The sequence below is a fragment of the Leuciscus leuciscus genome (assembly GCF_965113295.1).
Source record: "Leuciscus leuciscus genome assembly, chromosome: 7".
Lineage (NCBI taxonomy): Eukaryota > Metazoa > Chordata > Actinopteri > Cypriniformes > Leuciscidae > Leuciscus > Leuciscus leuciscus.
The window spans coordinates 21,280,753-21,303,376 of NC_138731.1; the positions used below are offsets into that span (position 1 = coordinate 21,280,753).

A 22,624-nucleotide genomic window follows, 5' to 3' on the forward strand; every position below is an offset into this window, starting at 1 on the left:
CTATTCTATAAAGTACGGTCAGAAAATCAGAAAAAATGCTTGTATTATCCAATATCTATCTTCTACACAGCCACTTGGCTCAGGTGTTACTTTTTCGTACTTTCTTTGTTTTGTATGATTTAAATTACAGTTGGTCTTCTTTGTTGTGATGAACGCCATCTTACCGTTTGACAAGCCAGGATCATACCAGATGTCATCTTCAATCATTTGCTTGTCTCTCGGTCCTGGAAAGCGTCCACACACCAGCAGGAATAAGAGCACTCCCAGAGACCACACGGTAGCTGGTTTCCCGTGGTACTTCCCCTCTGTATAGTGCTCAGGTGGGCGGTAGGATAGAGTGCCTGCAGAAAAAAGATTTGTCTGATGAGTAAGAACCATAGCATGAAATACCATAGCATGTGGTAAAAACATCTGGTGTTTTTCATTTAAAAAAACGCTGCCTCAAATGTGAGATATGGTTTAATATGATACCAATTGAACTAGTCACTAGAACTTAAGTCCCAAACTACAGGTTTGATTCATAATTCATACCAGAGAATCTTTCATAGCCAGATTCCTGCAGGAGATCCCCGCACCCGAAGTCGATCAGCTGGACCTCAAGCGTTTCTGTGTTGATCAGCAGGTTCTCCAGCTTAACGTCGCGGTGAAACACTCCCCGCCGACAGCACATATGAGCCGCCGTTGTTGCCTGTGCCATGATACGCCGCGCTGTGTCCTCATCTAGGATGTCTTCGTGATGCCTTCGGGAAAAATGCCACAGATCCTCACAGGGTGAGGGACGCTCCAAGACCATGATGTATTGGTCAGGCTGGTCCTGCCAGTCCAGCAACTCAATGATCTCTGACACTTTGGGGCCCCCATTAGCCAGGATTAATAGGCCGACCTCTAATGGGAAGGGTGCGGGATGTCCAGGCTGGAAGAAAGATCATTATTATATGAAGGTGTTGTCATTATGTTTACATATTTCAATTTGAAAACAACATAGCGAGTGTAGGCTACTTACAATGTTGATGTATTCCAGGTTCTGCGGCTTTTTGACAATTTTCACTGCCACCTGATCAACCAAAAAAACAAAAAACATTGTTACATTTCTAACATGTCAAATGCAGGAAATACTGTAGTGGAAAAATATACACAAAAAGACTTGAAATGGATGTAGTGAGACAAAATAATTTGCTGACTAAATATTGTAAGAAAATGACGATACCTGAAGGCCATCCTCCAAGCGTTTCCCTTCATAGACAGAGCCGTATGATCCCTCACCAATCATTCTGCCCATCTCATACCGGCTCAGGATGTTGTCTGCAAAAAGATGATTCAATTTAGTTGCATGGACAGCAGTGAGTTTAATGTTTGAGGTCATGGCCGTAAACTCACCCTCGGTTGTCTCGTCCACGCTGTTGTTGTGACCTGGAGCTGGACTGACTGGACTGTGATGGACTGGAGCTGGAGGGGTTTAGAGCAAGGGATATCATGTTTAAATGCAATCAAAAAATATTAAACACTGCATAGTCATATTATGGTGATTCTTCAGTTACTACATGCATTCTTAAAAAAAAAAGAGTTCTGTTTAAATATTTAAGACATGTCCTGGAAAATATCATAACTTTGATCAAACTTTGGGATTTTGATATAGGTGTGAATTTGTAACATAATTATGGTCATTAATGGCACTTCATCCAATGGGAACAGAAAAATTCCCTTAATTAATTAAGTTCCCATGAATGACACGTTTCCATTAATGGATACTCATATCTAGCTGAAAATGATGTAGACTTTACAGAGCGCACTAATAAACAGAGCATTTACACATTGTCAACTGGTCATTGGATTTACCCTCAGCGTGTCTCTCACTACCGGTTGCAGTGGTCTGATCCTCCACTATCTGACCCTGACCTAAGCCACTCCAGTGAAGAGAGAGATGCTCTCCAGAACTCCAGAGAAGAGAGGTCAGATCTACAGACCTATTCTGGCTCACCTGACTAGCACTTTCCTCACTGCTAATAGGCTGATGATATACATAGAGCACATAGAAGAGATTTGACCCTGATTTCTTTCCATATCACAATAAACATTTAAAACAAATGCACAAAAAGGTGTCAAAATCATCCAAATATTAATATATATTCAAATTCATTTGTAGCTTATTAGGGCCAATACCTCAAACCAATTCCGGAACAGTGCTGGACTGCGGTGGCCTGGAGCTGGAGGGGTTTGAACCTGCTGATCTGCAGGAGGAAGAACTTCAAAAATTATATTTTGATATAATATGGTGTGGTCAAATATGGTAATAAATGACACTCCAGTGATATTATTCAATGGTCATTTGTTTGACCCTCAGACTTACCCATCCTCGTCCTCTTTCTCATTGGCATCTCATCTTCAGCGCTCTGATGGGAGTCGTGCACCTGGTCAAGCTGTCTCTTCAGTGCCGGACCTCTGCGAGAGGGTTGAGAGGAAGTGGACGGACGTCCATCACCTGGGCTCTGCTCCCTGTCAGCCGGACCTGTGGGCACAGAAACATGTGGGCCTGGCATCCTTCAAAGTGCAATAAAAAACAATACAAATACAATACAAAATACAATACAATGCTCCTCAGAAATACCCCTCCCCCCAAAATTAATTAATTAATTAAATAAAACTCCAAACTCCCTCTAAAACAAGAAAAGAACAATCAAATGAAAGAGTCCTCAGAAATAATATGAAGTAATATGAAATATGAAATAATGAAATATGAAATAATATGAACGATGTAACGTTGGCGGATATGTAATCCGATCTCCTTCTAGAATAAAAGTATCCTCTCTGAAATCCTCCGAACAGCTTCAAAATCTCAAGATCAGCGTAGAAAGTAGTCAGCAAAAGTCTCCTCTCTGAAATCCTCCGAACAGCTTCACAATCTCAAGATCAGCGCAGAAAATAGTCAGCAAAAGTCTCTGAATTCGCCTCGTCTAGTGTCAACCAGCAGAAAGCGATCAAAGTGTTGACATGTGCAGACAGAATTCATAAGACGCGTCCCCGTCGCCATAGCAACTTAAATTCGAATCACTCATATACACGCACGCGCACCCGAAGTCGCGTGCGTGAGCAGAGCGCGTGAGCGCACATCGAATCTGCAAACAAACCGAATCTGTTCATGCAGGACTGAATGTAATTATTAAATAACCATTTAACAAGTGATATTATGATGTATAATTACTGCTTAGCTACAAAATGGAAGTTTAAAATTCAACCGTTAAAGCATGAAATAAGGTACCATGAATCAGTGAATTTGAGTTTGATGTGGCTATATTATCAGTAATAAAATGACCATAAAAAAATGTAATCGTTAAAAAAAGTTTCAGACATTTATGTCAATTCTATTCAGAGATGAGTACTAATGTTGTCCATCAGAGGGAGCCACAGGATAGCAAATCCTTTAAGAACACAGTTAATAATAATTGTTATAATGCTAACTTTTTGTTTTAAATGGTCAATATAAAAACTTATAGATTGTTAGATTTATTCAGATATACAGAAAAAGAAATGTACATATAATGAATATGTAATATAGTGTCTAATGTAATTGTCTAATGAGTTTATTGAATGACTTTTATGAGGTAAATGTAACATTGCTCTCAAGCTTTCTTAGTTTGAGTGATTACACGAGACATGATTCGTTTATTCAGGATAGTTTATTTAGAAATTAGTAAAAAGGAAGAAATGGTATTCAGTTAAGAACCGCTTAACTACAACATGCAACATTACAAATGTCAAAATGGTATTTATTGTTTAAATTTGATAATATTATTGACAATTTGAAATCTGAAACTTTATAACAAAGCACAAAAGCAAATTGTGATTTATTGGATAGAAGGTGCACTACAATGTTTTGCTCGTTCATAAACTTAAAATGACTGACTAAAAGTTTGATTCTTCGAATTTAAGAATTGATATTCACTGTTAGCCTTTGCCGTAATTGTACAGTTACTTACCGCAAAAAAGCCCAGTAAAATACCACTTATATTATTTACGGTTAACTACTGTAATATGCACTGCATTATGGGTATTTTTTATGAAATTTACAGTAACTTACCGTATATGGAATTTACAGTACTTTACTGTTTACGCAAAAGCAGTAGTGCTACTGTAAATGAAGAAGACAGATTTTTTTAAGTTTGTATATGCATATTGTATTTATGTTTTAGGCATATATTAAAATATCATATGATAATGTTTTATATTTTTTCCCCCATCTTGTTCTGCAGATGAAAATCATGAATCTGCATTCTGATTTTTTAGCTATGCAAACACTGGATGTTTAAAAGTTAAATAAAATAAATAAATAAATAAAAACACGTGGATGGAATGATTTAAAATTAGTTCTTATGAGACCAGAGTAATTTTTATATTAGCATTTTCTCCAATAACAAATATATATATATATATATATATATATATATATATATATATATATATATATATATATATATATATATATATATATATATATATATATATACACACACACAGAAATTCACAACTGGTTCCCATACAGGCAATATAAATGATATAAATGTATTTTTATTTTATTTTAAATTAATATAAACTTTATATATATAAACTTTGCTTACACCTCACAAAATTTAAATTGTTGCAAAGCCCGCGTTGTTAACTGGCAGAATGTAAACTGAGGTTTGTGTGACGTCACGTGTCGAGTGCGCGCTCATAACGGACGTCCCTGCTGAGAGTGGATCTAAACGCCAGCTGGGGGTTTTTCTAAGGTAAGTACTTTTTACTGAACAAATGTATTTTATAAGTTACTTTTACAAAGTAAACCATTACCAATATCAATTAAATATAGCTTTTCTGTCTTTTTTACGACCAGTTATGGCATATTTTACTCGTCAGTTAAATGTATGGCGTTTTGAAGTAAGTTAGGCCTAGCGCGTTTTCTCAAAGGCACTCTCTCGCGCTCTCTCTAGACCCGGTTCTATAGGGGTGCTATGCACCCTCAAACACAAGCAAGAGATTGCTACTTTGATACTGTTACTTGATACTGTTATAATATATTTTCGAAACAGATTTGCCAAACCAAACGCTCCAGTGCATATTTGTTTTCTGGAGAACGCAGGAGTTTTTATTCAGTGCCGAATTATGCAGGCTCGCGAAAACTCTCATTAACAAAGTGTAGACACGATGTAAGAGATGTTACAGCTACGTATAAATGCTGGATTCACTCTGCACAGGACCGAAATGTGACGAAATATTAAAATAGTAAGGCATTTAAAGCAATGTAAAGGCAGACTTATTGAAAAATATTCATTGCAAAATATATTTTTTTAATTCTATGCCAATTATTGGTAAAACTGTCATCTGATTGTCAAGTCAAGTCAAGTATATTTGTATAGCGCTTTTCACAATACAGATTGTATCAAAGCAGCTTCACAGTATTAAATTAAAATAATACGACAAAGTTTGTTTCAAGAGGAATTTATTGATTGATACAATAAAATTAAATATCCCCCAAATAACCCCAACTGAGCAAGCCAAAGGCAACATTGTGACTGCTAGATTGTGTAATTGATCAATCTAGCAGTCATAGATCTGTCATTTATCATGTTCATAACATATAGTCATTTCATTTGCCAATAATCATTGCTGAAAAATAATGTTTCTTCTATTTCTCTTTTCCGTCAACAGGAGCTAACTACAGCCCAAAGGCTCTTTTAAGAGCCTCAGCACTGAGCATTTTTGGCTTTGTAAGTATGTTTTGACTAACTATCAGATGCATTATGTGATTAACATATTGTAATGCAGAACTTGCAGCATAACTTTTTTTAGGAGCACTTGTGTGAATCAAGAAACATTTCTGATTGTTTTCAGTTGTACACTTTTTTTTCAGGATTCTTTGAATTGAAAGTTCAAAAGAACAACATTTATCTGAAAAAGAAAGCACTACTGTTCAGTCAGCATTTTTTTTTTTTTTGGTTGTTGAATGATTTAATTCGGCAAGGATGCATTAAATTGACTTAAAGTGACAGTAAAAACATTTGTAATGTTTCAAAAGCTTTCTATTTCAGATTTAAGTTTGAAGGGCCATAAAGTTACTCAGTGTAACTTTAATGTAATTGTACATTCAGGCAATTAATAGAGTTCCCTAACAAGGGATGTGCAATAAAGCTATACTATTTAAACCAACTCGACTGTTAATAACTGCGTTGCACAAGTTGATTCCTCGTCTGTCCATGAACAAATTTAGATTAAATAAACTCCACAACTCCAAACTCAACCATTTCTCACACATTTTCTCTGTTTTTTTTTTTTTTTTTTAGATCAGCCATCAGTGGTTTACCGGTATGGAGGCCAGTCAAGACCAACTGGGATGCTTTTTTTGCGTATTGTTATGATCCCTGCTTTGATTTGTTATGAATTCAGTTCTCTTTTTGCATCCTCCTTTTGATTCTAAACTGAACTCAAATGGCACTGCGAATTGGGTAAGAGACAAACATAAATTACTTAATTGGGGAAATTGAGAGATGAAACCATGCTGATGACCTCTGTCTGTGGTGAAGTAGTGAGTTTGACGTGTAATTAAACTCGAGGTTCTGTGGGGTGCGGACTGGATCGATTCCATTCCTAGAGCTTCCGGACAAATCTTTTGGGGTGCGGACTGATGGGGCAGTGAACCCGAGGTTACCCCGTGAGTCAGTCCTAGAGCTTCTCATGTACGATTTTAAGGAAAAATCAGTTTTTTTGGATACGTTGATTTCTTAGGCATGCCACAAGAACACCACAGACACAGTGTAATCACCATGGGAAAATCTCAGAGTAAACCTGGGAGTTGTGAAAAATATGATACACCGGTGTATTGCCAGATGAGAAGTTTATCTATGTATTATCTTTTTACTCTTTTAATTCATTTTATAACTGTACTGTACATTTTTTTATTGTTTTATAACTGTTTTAAAGTGCCCCTATTATCCTATTTACTACAACACTTACCTACAACAGGTTTACGTGCATCAAAGGTAAAAAAAAAACTGTTGAATTTTCTCATAATATACATTTGCACATCACCACATTTTTCAAAGATTCTTAAACGGCTCGTCAGATGAATCAATCTCTCTAAATCCCTCCTTTCCACATGCTACTGGCCAGACAGCTCAGTCAGTTGTGTTTGGTTTACTGCGTACAGTGCGCGTGTCTTAAACAAAAACACCCATTGCCATAACAACATCAGCTGTCCTGAGGCTTCCTACACCGTAAACTAAACACAGTAACGAACAATGACGTTGATTTTACCATATCAATCCGAACGCAAATCCAATAATGAAACACTGGAAGAACTAGTTATTCAACCCGAACCTCCATCACAAGGACGACTCAAGCAGGACGTTTCTCAGTGATACACTGCATTAATAGACACAGTTATAGATAATCGTGGCCCACAAACTTATTAGCATAGGTATTTAAAGGGTTAGTTCACCCAAAAATTTAAATTCTGTCAGTAATTACTCACCCTCATGTTGTTCCAACCCCGTAAGACCTTGGTTCATCTTCGGAACACAAATTAAGATATTTTTGATTAAATCTGAGAGCTGTCTCACTCCTCCATAGGCTTCTAAGACATTATAACTTGCTGGCCCAGAAAATGTATTAAAGACATCGTTAATATAGTCCAAGTGACTACAGTGGCTCAATCTTAAGTTTACAAAGCTACGAGAATACTTTTTGTGCGCAAAAAAAACACAAAAAATAACGACTTTATTCCACTATTCATTTCCTTCTCTCTGGGCCTCGAGTTAGTTTACGTAGTATAACTGCGCAGCGCTTCTGTGTTGTACGTCACACGCATCACACACATGACCAGCGTCGGCCAATAGTGAGCCTACGTGTGACGTACAACACAGAAGCGCTGCGCTAAAACACTACGTGAACTCACTCGAGGCCCAGAGAGAAGGAAATGAATAGTGGAATAAAGTCGTTATTTTTTGTTTTTTTTGCACACAAAAAGTATTCTCGTCGCTTTATAAACTTAAGATTAAGCCACTGTAGTCACTTGGACTATATTAACTATGTCTTTAATACATTTTCTGGGCCAGCAAGTTCCAGTCCCTTAGAAGCCTATGGAGGAGTGATCCAGCTCTCAGATTTAATAAAAAATATCTTAATTTGTGTTCCGAAGATGAACGAAGGTCTTACGGGGTTGGAACAACATGAGGGTGAGTAATTACTGACAGAATTTTCATTTTTGGGTGAACTAACCCTTTAAGTAAGACAGTGATAATGTGAGTTAGCCAGTTAGCAGGAGACCTATACAATATAAAACTCAAAACTAAGTATTTTGAACTCCATCTTCCAAGAGCATATCCGATTCATGTGTTTACAATTGCCATACTATCTGAAACATTGCGCATGCTTAAAGGGTTAAATTATCTTACACAGATGGACGAACGCGAAATATGCTTGATGCTAGCTCTGCGATATATGCGAAGTTCGCCAAACATCACCATGATTATGAGGCGGAGGAGGACGAAAAGTGCCATCATTGCAGCCTGTGCATATGCTTCAGTTATTGTGTGCGAGAGAGATCTCAGGACTGGTGGGAGCATATTGTGGCGAGCTTTAACGAGAAGCAGTGGGTCAGAAATTTTAGGATGAGCAAGCCAACCTTTGATATGTTGTGTCAACGTTTGTCCACATTCCTCTCCTACGACGACACAACGTTTCGACAGGCCATCCGTCCCTTTGCAGACGCGCATCGGGGTTGCTCTTGTCATTAAACCGCGGAGAAGTAGCCTAATGCATCAGAAAATCCGATCAGCCTGTTTACATGACAGTCGCATTGGCACATATCCGATTTATATCTGATTTATTTCCACATATGAATGAGGCCTGAAACCGATCTCGAAATATCTGAATGCATGTGGTTTTTTTCCTGTTTACACTGTCATAGAACACATCCGATCTGTGTCACATGAGCAAAAAATCTGAATTGTGTTACATTTCACTTGTAAACGAGGCCTTAGAGCTGTTACACACTACATGAAAGGTCATTTTCAAAAATCCATAATAGGGGCACTTTAATTTTCCTTGCTTTTATTTTGTGATTATTTTAATTCCTTACTGTGTAAAGCACTTTTAATTGCCAAAGTGTATGACGTGCTATATAAATAAAACTGCCTTGCCTAATGTTGCATCACAATAAATAAAATGGATGTAATTGATTGTGAGAGTGAATAAAGAATATGCTGATGTACATGGACTCAAGTCGCTTTTTTGGAATTTATTAAATTCAATAGCATTCATGTAAAATATAAATAATAAAATAGTGTAAAATGGGCTATAATACTGTAAAATGAAATTGCGGTATTGACATCATACTGTAAAATGAAATTGTGGTAAGGGCCTCTTACTGTAAAATGAAATTGCGGTAAGGGCATCTTACTGTAAAATTAAATTGCGGTAAGGGCATCTTACCGTAAAACACATTTACAGGTAAGCTACTGTAAAGGGGAGCTTACAGTAACTTACTGGCAATAGTGCTGCCAGTAAGTTACCGCAAAAATACGATAAAATGTCTAACAGTGTTCCTTCATAAAAATAAGAAGCGAATAAAAATGAGAATTAGTTATTTTTACCCAGCCCTATTTTGAATCAATAATAATATGGATCACGCAAAACAAAAACGCAGAATGGATCATTTATATTTTCTATAATCAGCAGAGATTTATTGTGATGTTTTATCTGAAGTAGAATGACTCATGTTTGGAGTTCAGTGTTGCACTTTTACCAAATAATACTGTGTAGGGAAGAACATTTAGCGAATACAATTGAGTCAAAAAAGCTTAAGACTTGATTTAAAGTTTGGAGAATTATGAGCATGGTTTGCTAAATTAGGAATGTTTTTTGGAGTTGCAATATTGAAAGGGGGTTATTATTCTGTTGTGTACTTCCCATATTAAGATCACTAGTTGTCAAAACCACAGTTAAAAAAATGGAAATGCTGAAATATCAAGATGATGAAAACTAATGTAGAGGGCAGCGAAATCATATATTATTAAGATTAGGCTTATAAACTAAATTGATATTTACAAACATTGGATGTTGATTCAAGTATAGGCTACCTCTAATGAGGACGAATGATTGATGAGCCAAACCCTGGGTGTGTGTGCTAGCCTAACCCCTCCCCATGGGTGACCCTCTATGATTCGCAAAGTGTCTGGCTCAAAGAAGATCTCTACACCGCAAGAAAAACTTTTAATAATGGATTTTTATGTTTGACATACTCTACATAACTGTGATAATAACAGGCAATGCTGAACCAAGTGTATACACATATAACAATGTTTAATTTTTGATTAGGGAGTGAAAAATCTTTTACTCTGTCCATTGAAAGAAAAAGAAAAAAAGAACTGAAAGAAAGAAAATGTATGGAGAGAGATGTTTGGTTCTTATGCTCCTACGGAGTTTGGTGGTATAATGTAGTCATTGGAAAGGAGAATGGGTGACTCAGTTTAGTCACTAGGTAGCATAACTGAGGGGGCTGGATTTTGGAAAAGGATAGTGAAAGTGGGGCTTAAATAAGCCCCAGAGGAGGGAATTTGGAAGATTTTATTATTAAAAATCGGCATTAAAAAATAAAAAATAAAAAATAAGGTGGTTAGAGGACCTGCCCCTCCTGAAGAATACAGAATTGTTTCCATATAAAGATAAAAGTGTTTGGAAAATGCTGAGGTGCAATATAGGTGATTGTCTACATTACAAAAATAATTGTGTTATGCTGGTTGAAAGTCTCCTCATATCCTGATAGCAATCACAATGTTAAGCGGTCTAACACACATACCATTTCTCAAAATCAGGTACGCCAATATTGTTCATATACAACATTATTTATTTTATTACAATAAATTTCATATAACATTTATATACAATAATAGTTAATAAACAATAACAGCCATTATTCAAAAATATACAAAGATGGTGTTCTCTGGAGATCCTTTGGAGAGGGCCGTGGCAGAAGCAGCTTTCACAGGAGAGGAATTCTTTTTGTAATCACTTTTTTTTTTATTTTCAATTTTGCCAAGATACAATAACAACAATAACTTGTGCAGTTACATTACTTCCAGTAATTGCATTAAACATAAGCAATATACACCACACATTCCTTAGCTACGAAAAAAAAAACTTAGACCAAAGTCATGATCAGGATTACAAATTGGACCTAACGAATTACCACAAATGAAAGACACAAAAAGTCATAACAATAGGCAAGGCAAGGCAAGTTTATTTATATAGCACATTTCATACACAATGGCAATTCAAAGTGCTTTACATAGAAGAAATTAAAAAAATAATGAAAAGAAATAAGAATAATTAAAACAGTTTAGAAAAATTAAATACAGTACTTTTAAAAAATAAAAAAAAGAATATTATTATAGATCTTTCCTTCAAAGGATTCCCTTAAGACTTCAATCTTTCAACCTTCTTTTAACCTTCAATCTTCTTACGACTTCCATCTATCAACTTTCCTTTAACTTTCTTTTCTCCCTCAATTACTCACACGTTCTTTAATATCGTCATTTAAATACTGTTCTACTTTCAAACCCACATTTATACACGTCACTTTCACATTATCACTTTCTTTTACACCTTCTGAGTGGGCATTTACAGTTACGGGCTAAATGCCCTGCTGACATAGGAGAAATTAAAATAATTAAAAGAAATAAGAATAATTAAAACAGTTTAGAAAAATAAAATAAAATACAGTACAGTACAAATAGCTTCAAACAATAGCTTCTTTACATCCTCTGCAGCCTTTTCCCACATCACCAACGTTTTTAGTTTGGCATTATTAATACGGGCTGATGACCAAACTGAGTCTTTGTTAATATTAATAAATTCCACTAGTTTGGGCTTAACTTGTGCAAGGTATTTTTCATTTCTCAACAGGGTTGTATTAAATCTCCACCTGGACGATTTACCTTGTAAAAAGTCAAAATTGAATAAAGTCATAATTGCATTATGGTCAGAGATAATACGAGGTAAGAAAACCATCTTATCTATTGTTGGAATCAAGTCTGGTGTGGATAAAATGTAATCTATTCTTGAGAACATCTTATGATGAGGTGAGAAATAAGTGTAATCTCTGGCTGTGGGTTCTGAAGCCTCCAAATATCAACCAAGTTTATATCCTTGACAAAGTTCTTTAAAGCCTTTAAAAATGGATGGATTAGACCTATCTAAATTGCAGTCAAAGAACGTATTCATATCCGATCCTATAATAAGTGAGTAATTAGAGAGACTCAGCAACTCTTTGGTCAGCCAAGGAAAATAGGACGAGTCAAAAATCGTGGGGGCATAAATGCATAAATTTAACCCTCTAACATTGAGGGACAGTACAATGTAATTAGTCATCCTGGTAACCTCTAATCAAAATACATTGTGATCCTGATATAAAATGAAGAATAAAAATATTCTGTGTGAACCCCAAACCCCCCACCCCCTTGTGATAAACACTTGACTTCCTTGGTACTATATTCGACTTATCTACTCTCCCTGGGAGAGCTATCCGAGCATTAAATCTTAACATGTAACACCAAAATCAATATAATCCATTAATATATGGTGGGAGCGATATAATGTAAACACATACCTAAAAAAAAGAAAAAAAAAAGGGAACGGACGTAGAATAATATAAAAAAAATATATATAAAAAAATTTGCAATAATATTAAACCAAAATAATGTTCCGCTTTACAGTGCCTCTTCAAAGTGAGGAATAAGGTAAAATACAAATGAGAACACATTGGCAGGGGGCGTCCCACTTAGTGAGTAGCTAAGTAGCTTACCGAGCACTTAAGAGAGTTCGGTTATCTGCACTCTGTCCCCGTAGGAGCGGCAAGAGACCGACGTCTAAGCGTCACCTTCAAACTGAGTGTAGTTCCCTGGGTTAAAGTCATTCCAAGAAAGACCCCCCGTGGTCGATATCAAAACGATATGGTATTGCCAACTCAGTCCTTGTTTGAGCCGAAGTGTTGATTGTCGAAAGTTTCAGCAGTCTCGGCAGAGCTGAATGAATGCCGGGATCCCTCAAAGTACACCACCAGCGTTGCAGGGTATCGTAGGCTGAACTTAACCCCTTTCTCATAAAACTGTGATTTTACCTTCTTGTAGGTACTGCGCTTGGCCGCCAGTCGAGCGCTCAAATCCGGGAAGATAAAGATTGTCCTGCCCTCGTAAAAGAGCTGACGCTTTTGTATAGCCAGTTGCAGGACGCGCTCTCTCTCCTGAAAGCGGTGAAAGCAGAGGATGAACGGCCGAGGGTTTGCGTCAGGGCTCGGTTTAGGCATCGGCGCTCTGTGACATCTTTCCAGCTCCGGGGCTTTTGACAAGCTGTCGTCATTCAACACTTTGACCAAGAGTTCAGACATGAACTTCAATGGACACTTCCCCCGCTCGCTGTCCTCCGCGACGCCGAGGACCCTGAGATTCGTACGCCTTTGCCTATTTTCATACCCATCCAACATGTCCCTCAAATCGTTATTTTCTTTCGTGAGGTCCCGCACGGAGGACCTCAGTTCCGCCACGGATGATTCCAGTGTGGAGATCCGGTCACTGTGGTCTGTAAGCACGTCCTCCGCCTCGTTGAAGCGAACTTCGTACAACTCGACTTGTTGTTTAACAGCTTCCAGTGTATTTTGAATCGGCGAGAGTGACGTCTTTAGTTTTGTCAGCCCTTCCGTGATGTTATTTCGGTTCTTTTCAAGTTCAGCCACCAACATGGCTAGCGTTAGTTGCTCAGCCGCCATGGCACGTGTTGTACGTCCCTCTTCAATACTTTAGTTCGAAACCTTGTCCTTTCTGTTCTTGTCTGACATCCCAAACGATAGTTCAGTAAAGGAAAACCGTCGGTGAAAGGTTATAGTCACTTTGTAGGCGTAGATTTATAAATAAAACAGTTTTTGCTCGGGAGCTCTCCTCTACACGTCCACTCTATCACGCCATCACAGGAGAGGAATTCTGACGTCGCTCTTCATCTCTTCTTCTGTGACCTGAAACAAACAAACAAAAAAGGTTACAGTCATAGATTACAATTAGAAGAAAACATTTTTAAAATCTTTCAAATGAAAAGTGAATATAATCTTCAAAATCATTTGCAGCTGATCTTAGGCTCATTACCTTAAACCAGTCATGTCGAAGGATTTTCCTCAGATAAATCCGTTGACTTGGGCTTTCCTTCAGGAGGGATCGCATCAGGAGGCAGCATTCTGTGCAGAACGATAGAAGCGAATCAGATTATTACCTTAAACTTTAATTAAGCTTTAAGATTCGACTATTCTATAAAGTACGGTCAGAAAATCAGAAAAAATGCTTGTATTATCCAATATCTATCTTCTACACAGCCACTTGGCTCAGGTGTTACTTTTTCGTACTTTCTTTGTTTTGTATGATTTAAATTACAGTTGGTCTTCTTTGTTGTGATGAACGCCATCTTACCGTTTGACAAGCCAGGATCAGACCAGATGTCATCTTCAATCATTTGCTTGTCTCTCGGTCCTGGAAAGCGTCCACACACCAGCAGGAATAAGAGCACTCCCAGAGACCACACGGTAGCTGGTTTCCCGTGGTACTTCCCCTCTGTATAGTGCTCAGGTGGGCGGTAGGATAGAGTGCCTGCAGAAAAAAGATTTGTCTGATGAGTAAGAACCATAGCATGAAATACCATAGCATGTGGTAAAAACATCTGGTGTTTTTCATTTTAAAAAACGCTGCCTCAAATGTGAGATATGGTTTAATATGATACCAATTGAACTAGTCACTAGAACTTAAGTCCCAAACTACAGGTTTGATTCATAATTCATACCAGAGAATCTTTCATAGCCAGATTCCTGCAGGAGATCCCCGCACCCGAAGTCGATCAGCTGGACCTCAAGCGTTTCTGTGTTGATCAGCAGGTTCTCCAGCTTAACGTCGCGGTGAAACACTCCCCGCCGACAGCACATATGAGCCGCCGTTGTTGCCTGTGCCATGATACGCCGCGCTGTGTCCTCATCTAGGATGTCTTCGTGATGCCTTCGGGAAAAATGCCACAGATCCTCACAGGGTGAGGGACGCTCCAAGACCATGATGTATTGGTCAGGCTGGTCCTGCCAGTCCAGCAACTCAATGATCTCTGACACTTTGGGGCCCCCATTAGCCAGGATTAATAGGCCGACCTCTAATGGGAAGGGTGCGGGATGTCCAGGCTGGAAGAAAGATCATTATTATATGAAGGTGTTGTCATTATGTTTACATATTTTAATTTGAAAACAACATAGCGAGTGTAGGCTACTTACAATGTTGATGTATTCCAGGTTCTGCGGCTTTTTGACAATTTTCACTGCCACCTGATCAACCAAAAAAACAAAAAACATTGTTACATTTCTAACATGTCAAATGCAGGAAATACTGTAGTGGAAAAATATACACAAAAAGACTTGAAATGGATGTAGTGAGACAAAATAATTTGCTGACTAAATATTGTAAGAAAATGACGATACCTGAAGGCCATCCTCCAAGCGTTTCCCTTCATAGACAGAGCCGTATGATCCCTCACCAATCATTCTGCCCATCTCATACCGGCTCAGGATGTTGTCTGCAAAAAGATGATTCAATTTAGTTGCATGGACAGCAGTGAGTTTAATGTTTGAGGTCATGGCCGTAAACTCACCCTCGGTTGTCTCGTCCACGCTGTTGTTGTGACCTGGAGCTGGACTGACTGGACTGTGATGGACTGGAGCTGGAGGGGTTTAGAGCAAGGGATATCATGTTTAAATGCAATCAAAAAATATTAAACACTGCATAGTCATATTATGGTGATTCTTCAGTTACTACATGCATTCTTAAAAAAAAAAGAGTTCTGTTTAAATATTTAAGACATGTCCTGGAAAATATCATAACTTTGATCAAACTTTGGGATTTTGATATAGGTGTGAATTTGTAACATAATTATGGTCATTAATGGCACTTCATCCAATGGGAACAGAAAAATTCCCTTAATTAATTAAGTTCCCATGAATGACACGTTTCCATTAATGGATACTCATATCTAGCTGAAAATGATGTAGACTTTACAGAGCGCACTAATAAACAGAGCATTTACACATTGTCAACTGGTCATTGGATTTACCCTCAGCGTGTCTCTCACTACCGGTTGCAGTGGTCTGATCCTCCACTATCTGACCCTGACCTAAGCCACTCCAGTGAAGAGAGAGATGCTCTCCAGAACTCCAGAGAAGAGAGGTCAGATCTACAGACCTATTCTGGCTCACCTGACTAGCACTTTCCTCACTGCTAATAGGCTGATGATATACATAGAGCACATAGAAGAGATTTGACCCTGATTTATTTCCATATCACAATAAACATTTAAAACAAATGCACAAAAAGGTGTCAAAATCATCCAAATATTAATATATATTCAAATTCATTTGTAGCTTATTAGGGCCAATACCTCAAACCAATTCCGGAACAGTGCTGGACTGCGGTGGCCTGGAGCTGGAGGGGTTTGAACCTGCTGATCTGCAGGAGGAAGAACTTCAAAAATTATATTTTGATATAATATGGTGTGGTCAAATATGGTAATAAATGACACTCCAGTGATATTATTCAATGGTCATTTGTTTGACCCTCAGACTTACCCATCCTCGTCCTCTTTCTCATTGGCATCTCATCTTCAGCGCTCTGATGGGAGTCGTGCACCTGGTCAAGCTGTCTCTTCAGTGCCGGACCTCTGCGAGAGGGTTGAGAGGAAGTGGACGGACGTCCATCACCTGGGCTCTGCTCCCTGTCAGCCGGACCTGTGGGCACAGAAACATGTGGGCCTGGCATCCTTCAAAGTGCAATAAAAAACAATACAAATACAATACAAAATACAATACAATGCTCCTCAGAAATACCCCTCCCCCCAAAATTAATTAATTAATTAAATAAAACTCCAAACTCCCTCTAAAACAAGAAAAGAACAATCAAATGAAAGAGTCCTCAGAAATAATATGAAGTAATATGAAATATGAAATAATGAAATATGAAATAATATGAACGATGTAACGTTGGCGGATATGTAATCCGATCTCCTTCTAGAATAAAAGTATCCTCTCTGAAATCCTCCGAACAGCTTCAAAATCTCAAGATCAGCGTAGAAAGTAGTCAGCAAAAGTCTCCTCTCTGAAATCCTCCGAACAGCTTCACAATCTCAAGATCAGCGCAGAAAATAGTCAGCAAAAGTCTCTGAATTCGCCTCGTCTAGTGTCAACCAGCAGAAAGCGATCAAAGTGTTGACATGTGCAGACAGAATTCATAAGACGCGTCCCCGTCGCCATAGCAACTTAAATTCGAATCACTCATATACACGCACGCGCACCCGAAGTCGCGTGCGTGAGCAGAGCGCGTGAGCGCACATCGAATCTGCAAACAAACCGAATCTGTTCATGCAGGACTGAATGTAATTATTAAATAACCATTTAACAAGTTATATTATGATGTATAATTACTGCTTAGCTACAAAATGGAAGTTTAAAATTCAACCGTTAAAGCATGAAATAAGGTACCATGAATCAGTGAATTTGAGTTTGATGTGGCTATATTATCAGTAATAAAATGACCATAAAAAAATGTAATCGTTAAAAAAAGTTTCAGACATTTATGTCAATTCTATTCAGAGATGAGTACTAATGTTGTCCATCAGAGGGAGCCACAGGATAGCAAATCCTTTAAGAACACAGTTAATAATAATTGTTATAATGCTAACTTTTTGTTTTAAATGGTCAATATAAAAACTTATAGATTGTTAGATTTATTCAGATATACAGAAAAAGAAATGTACATATAATGAATATGTAATATAGTGTCTAATGTAATTGTCTAATGAGTTTATTGAATGACTTTTATGAGGTAAATGTAACATTGCTCTCAAGCTTTCTTAGTTTGAGTGATTACACGAGACATGATTCGTTTATTCAGGATAGTTTATTTAGAAATTAGTAAAAAGGAAGAAATGGTATTCAGTTAAGAACCGCTTAACTACAACATGCAACATTACAAATGTCAAAATGGTATTTATTGTTTAAATTTGATAATATTATTGACAATTTGAAATCTGAAACTTTATAACAAAGCACAAAAGCAAATTGTGATTTATTGGATAGAAGGTGCACTACAATGTTTTGCTCGTTCATAAACTTAAAATGACTGACTAAAAGTTTGATTCTTCGAATTTAAGAATTGATATTCCTTCATAAAAATAAGAAGCGAATAAAAATGAGAATTAGTTATTTTTACCCAGCCCTATTTTGAATCAATAATAATATGGATCACGCAAAACAAAAACGCAGAATGGATCATTTATATTTTCTATAATCAGCAGAGATTTATTGTGATGTTTTATCTGAAGTAGAATGACTCATGTTTGGAGTTCAGTGTTGCACTTTTACCAAATAATACTGTGTAGGGAAGAACATTTAGCGAATACAATTGAGTCAAAAAAGCTTAAGACTTGATTTAAAGTTTGGAGAATTATGAGCATGGTTTGCTAAATTAGGAATGTTTTTTGGAGTTGCAATATTGAAAGGGGGTTATTATTCTGTTGTGTACTTCCCATATTAAGATCACTAGTTGTCAAAGCCACAGTTAAAAAAATGGAAATGCTGAAATATCAAGATGATGAAAACTAATTTAGAGGGCAGCGAAATCATATATTATTAAGATTAGGCTTATAAACTAAATTGATATTTACAAACATTGGATGTTGATTCAAGTATAGGCTACCTCTAATGAGGACGAATGATTGATGAGCCAAACCCTGGGTGTGTGTGCTAGCCTAACCCCTCCCCATGGGTGACCCTCTATGATTCGCAAAGTGTCTGGGTCAAAGAAGATCTCTACACCGCAAGAAAAACTTTTAATAATGGATTTTTATGTTTGACATACTCTACATAACTGTGATAATAACAGGCAATGCTGAACCAAGTGTATACACATATAACAATGTTTAATTTTTGATTAGGGAGTGAAAAATCTTTTACTCTGTCCATTGAAAGAAAAAGAAAAAAAGAACTGAAAGAAAGAAAATGTATGGAGAGAGATGTTTGGTTCTTATGCTCCTACGGAGTTTGGTGGTATAATGTAGTCATTGGAAAGGAGAATGGGTGACTCAGTTTAGTCACTAGGTAGCATAACTGAGGGGGCTGGATTTTGGAAAAGGATAGTGAAAGTGGGGCTTAAATAAGCCCCAGAGGAGGGAATTTGGAAGATTTTATTATTAAAAATCGGCATTAAAAAATAAAAAATACAAAATAAGGTGGTTAGAGGACCTGCCCCTCCTGAAGAATACAGAATTGTTTCCATATAAAGATAAAAGTGTTTGGAAAATGCTGAGGTGCAATATAGGTGATTGTCTACATTACAAAAATAATTGTGTTATGCTGGTTGAAAGTCTCCTCATATCCTGATAGCAATCACAATGTTAAGCGGTCTAACACACATACCATTTCTCAAAATCAGGTACGCCAATATTGTTCATATACAACATTATTTATTTTATTACAATAAATTTCATATAACATTTATATACAATAATAGTTAATAAACAATAACAGCCATTATTCAAAAATATACAAAGATGGTGTTCTCTGGAGATCCTTTGGAGAGGGCCGTGGCAGAAGCAGCTTTCACAGGAGAGGAATTCTTTTTGTAATCACTTTTTTTTTTATTTTCAATTTTGCCAAGATACAATAACAACAATAACTTGTGCAGTTACATTACTTCCAGTAATTGCATTAAACATAAGCAATATACACCACACATTCCTTAGCTACGAAAAAAAAAACTTAGACCAAAGTCATGATCAGGATTACAAATTGGACCTAACGAATTACCACAAATGAAAGACACAAAAAGTCATAACAATAGGCAAGGCAAGGCAAGTTTTTTATATAGCACATTTCATACACATTGGCAATTCAAAGTGCTTTACATAGAAGAAATTTACAAAATAATGAAAAGAAATAAGAATAATTAAAACAGTTTAGAAAAATAAAATACAGTACTTTTAAAAAATAAAAAAAAGAATATTATTATAGATCTTTCCTTCAAAGGATTCCCTTAAGACTTCAATCTTTCAACCTTCTTTTAACCTTCAATCTTCTTACGACTTCCATCTATCAACTTTCCTTTAACTTTCTTTTCTCCCTCAATTACTCACACGTTCTTTAATATCGTCATTTAAATACTGTTCTACTTTCAAACCCACATTAATACACGTCACTTTCACATTATCACTTTCTTTTACACCTTCTGAGTGGGCATTTACAGTTACGGGCTAAATGCCCTGCTGACATAGGAGAAATTAAAATAATTAAAAGAAATAAGAATAATTAAAACAGTTTAGAAAAATAAAATAAAATACAGTACAGTACAAATAGCTTCAAACAATAGCTTCTTTACATCCTCTGCAGCCTTTTCCCACATCCCCAACGTTTTTAGTTTGGCATTATTAATACGGGCTGATGACCAAACTGAGTCTTTGTTAATATTAATAAATTCCACTAGTTTGGGCTTAACTTGTGCAAGGTATTTTTCATTTCTCAACAGGGTTGTATTAAATCTCCACCTGGACGATTTACCTTGTAAAAAGTCAAAATTGAATAAAGTCATAATTGCATTATGGTCAGAGATAATACGAGGTAAGAAAACCATCTTATCTATTGTTGGAATCAAGTCTGGTGTGGATAAAATGTAATCTATTCTTGAGAACATCTTATGATGAGGTGAGAAATAAGTGTAATCTCTGGCTGTGGGTTCTGAAGCCTCCAAATATCAACCAAGTTTATATCCTTGACAAAGTTCTTTAAAGCCTTTAAAAATGGATGGATTAGACCTATCTAAATTGCAGTCAAAGAACGTATTCATATCCGATCCTATAATAAGTGAGTAATTAGAGAGACTCAGCAACTCTTTGGTCAGCCAAGGAAAATAGGACGAGTCAAAAATCGTGGGGGCATAAATGCATAAATTTAACCCTCTAACATTGAGGGACAGTACAATGTAATTAGTCATCCTGGTAACCTCTAATCAAAATACATTGTGATCCTGATATAAAATGAAGAATAAAAATATTCTGTGTGAACCCCAAACCCCCCACCCCCTTGTGATAAACACTTGACTTCCTTGGTACTATATTCGACTTATCTACTCTCCCTGGGAGAGCTATCCGAGCATTAAATCTTAACATGTAACACCAAAATCAATATAATCCATTAATATATGGTGGGAGCGATATAATGTAAACACATACCTAAAAAAAAGAAAAAAAAAAGGGAACGGACGTAGAATAATATAAAAAAAATATATATAAAAAAATTTGCAATAATATTAAACCAAAATAATGTTGCGCTTTACAGTGCCTCTTCAAAGTGAGGAATAAGGTAAAATACAAATGAGAACACATTGGCAGGGGGCGTCCCACTTAGTGAGTAGCTAAGTAGCTTACCGAGCACTTAAGAGAGTTCGGTTATCTGCACTCTGTCCCCGTAGGAGCGGCAAGAGACCGACGTCTAAGCGTCACCTTCAAACTGAGTGTAGTTCCCTGGGTTAAAGTCATTCCAAGAAAGACCCCCCGTGGTCGATATCAAAACGATATGGTATTGCCAACTCAGTCCTTGTTTGAGCCGAAGTGTTGATTGTCGAAAGTTTCAGCAGTCTCGGCAGAGCTGAATGAATGCCGGGATCCCTCAAAGTACACCACCAGCGTTGCTGGTCGTAGGCTGAACTTATCGTAGGCTGAACTTAACCCCTTTCTCATAAAACTGTGATTTTACCTTCTTGTAGGTACTGCGCTTGGCCGCCAGTCGAGCGCTCAAATCCGGGAAGATAAAGATTGTCCTGCCCTCGTAAAAGAGCTGACGCTTTTGTATAGCCAGTTGCAGGACGCGCTCTCTCTCCTGAAAGCGGTGAAAGCAGAGGATGAACGGCCGAGGGTTTGCGTCAGGGCTCGGTTTAGGCATCGGCGCTCTGTGACATCTTTCCAGCTCCGGGGCTTTTGACAAGCTGTCGTCATTCAACACTTTGACCAAGAGTTCAGACATGAACTTCAATGGACACTTCCCCCGCTCGCTGTCCTCCGCGACGCCGAGGACCCTGAGATTCGTACGCCTTTGCCTATTTTCATACCCATCCAACATGTCCCTCAAATCGTTATTTTCTTTCGTGAGGTCCCGCACGGAGGACCTCAGTTCCGCCACGGATGATTCCAGTGTGGAGATCCGGTCACTGTGGTCTGTAAGCACGTCCTCCGCCTCGTTGAAGCGAACTTCGTACAACTCGACTTGTTGTTTAACAGCTTCCAGTGTATTTTGAATCGGCGAGAGTGACGTCTTTAGTTTTGTCAGCCCTTCCGTGATGTTATTTCGGTTCTTTTCAAGTTCAGCCACCAACATGGCTAGCGTTAGTTGCTCAGCCGCCATGGCACGTGTTGTACGTCCCTCTTCAATACTTTAGTTCGAAACCTTGTCCTTTCTGTTCTTGTCTGACATCCCAAACGATAGTTCAGTAAAGGAAAACCGTCGGTGAAAGGTTATAGTCACTTTGTAGGCGTAGATTTATAA

General features: G+C 37.4%; 1 protein-coding gene across 1 annotated transcript; it reads right to left on the reverse strand.

Moving 5' to 3' along the window:
• LOC309502566 (serine/threonine-protein kinase pim-2-like) lies at nucleotides 1–2,537 on the reverse strand (the record flags this gene model as incomplete). The annotated part of the gene is made up of 8 exons (XM_082174969.1): nucleotides 1–5; nucleotides 165–341; nucleotides 532–913; nucleotides 1,004–1,054; nucleotides 1,208–1,446; nucleotides 1,837–2,008; nucleotides 2,161–2,228; nucleotides 2,348–2,537. 8 exons carry the CDS (start codon nucleotides 2,535–2,537, stop codon nucleotides 1–3), a joined length of 1,284 nt encoding a protein of 427 aa, XP_082031095.1.
• Nucleotides 2,538–22,624: the final 20,087 nt, after the last annotated feature.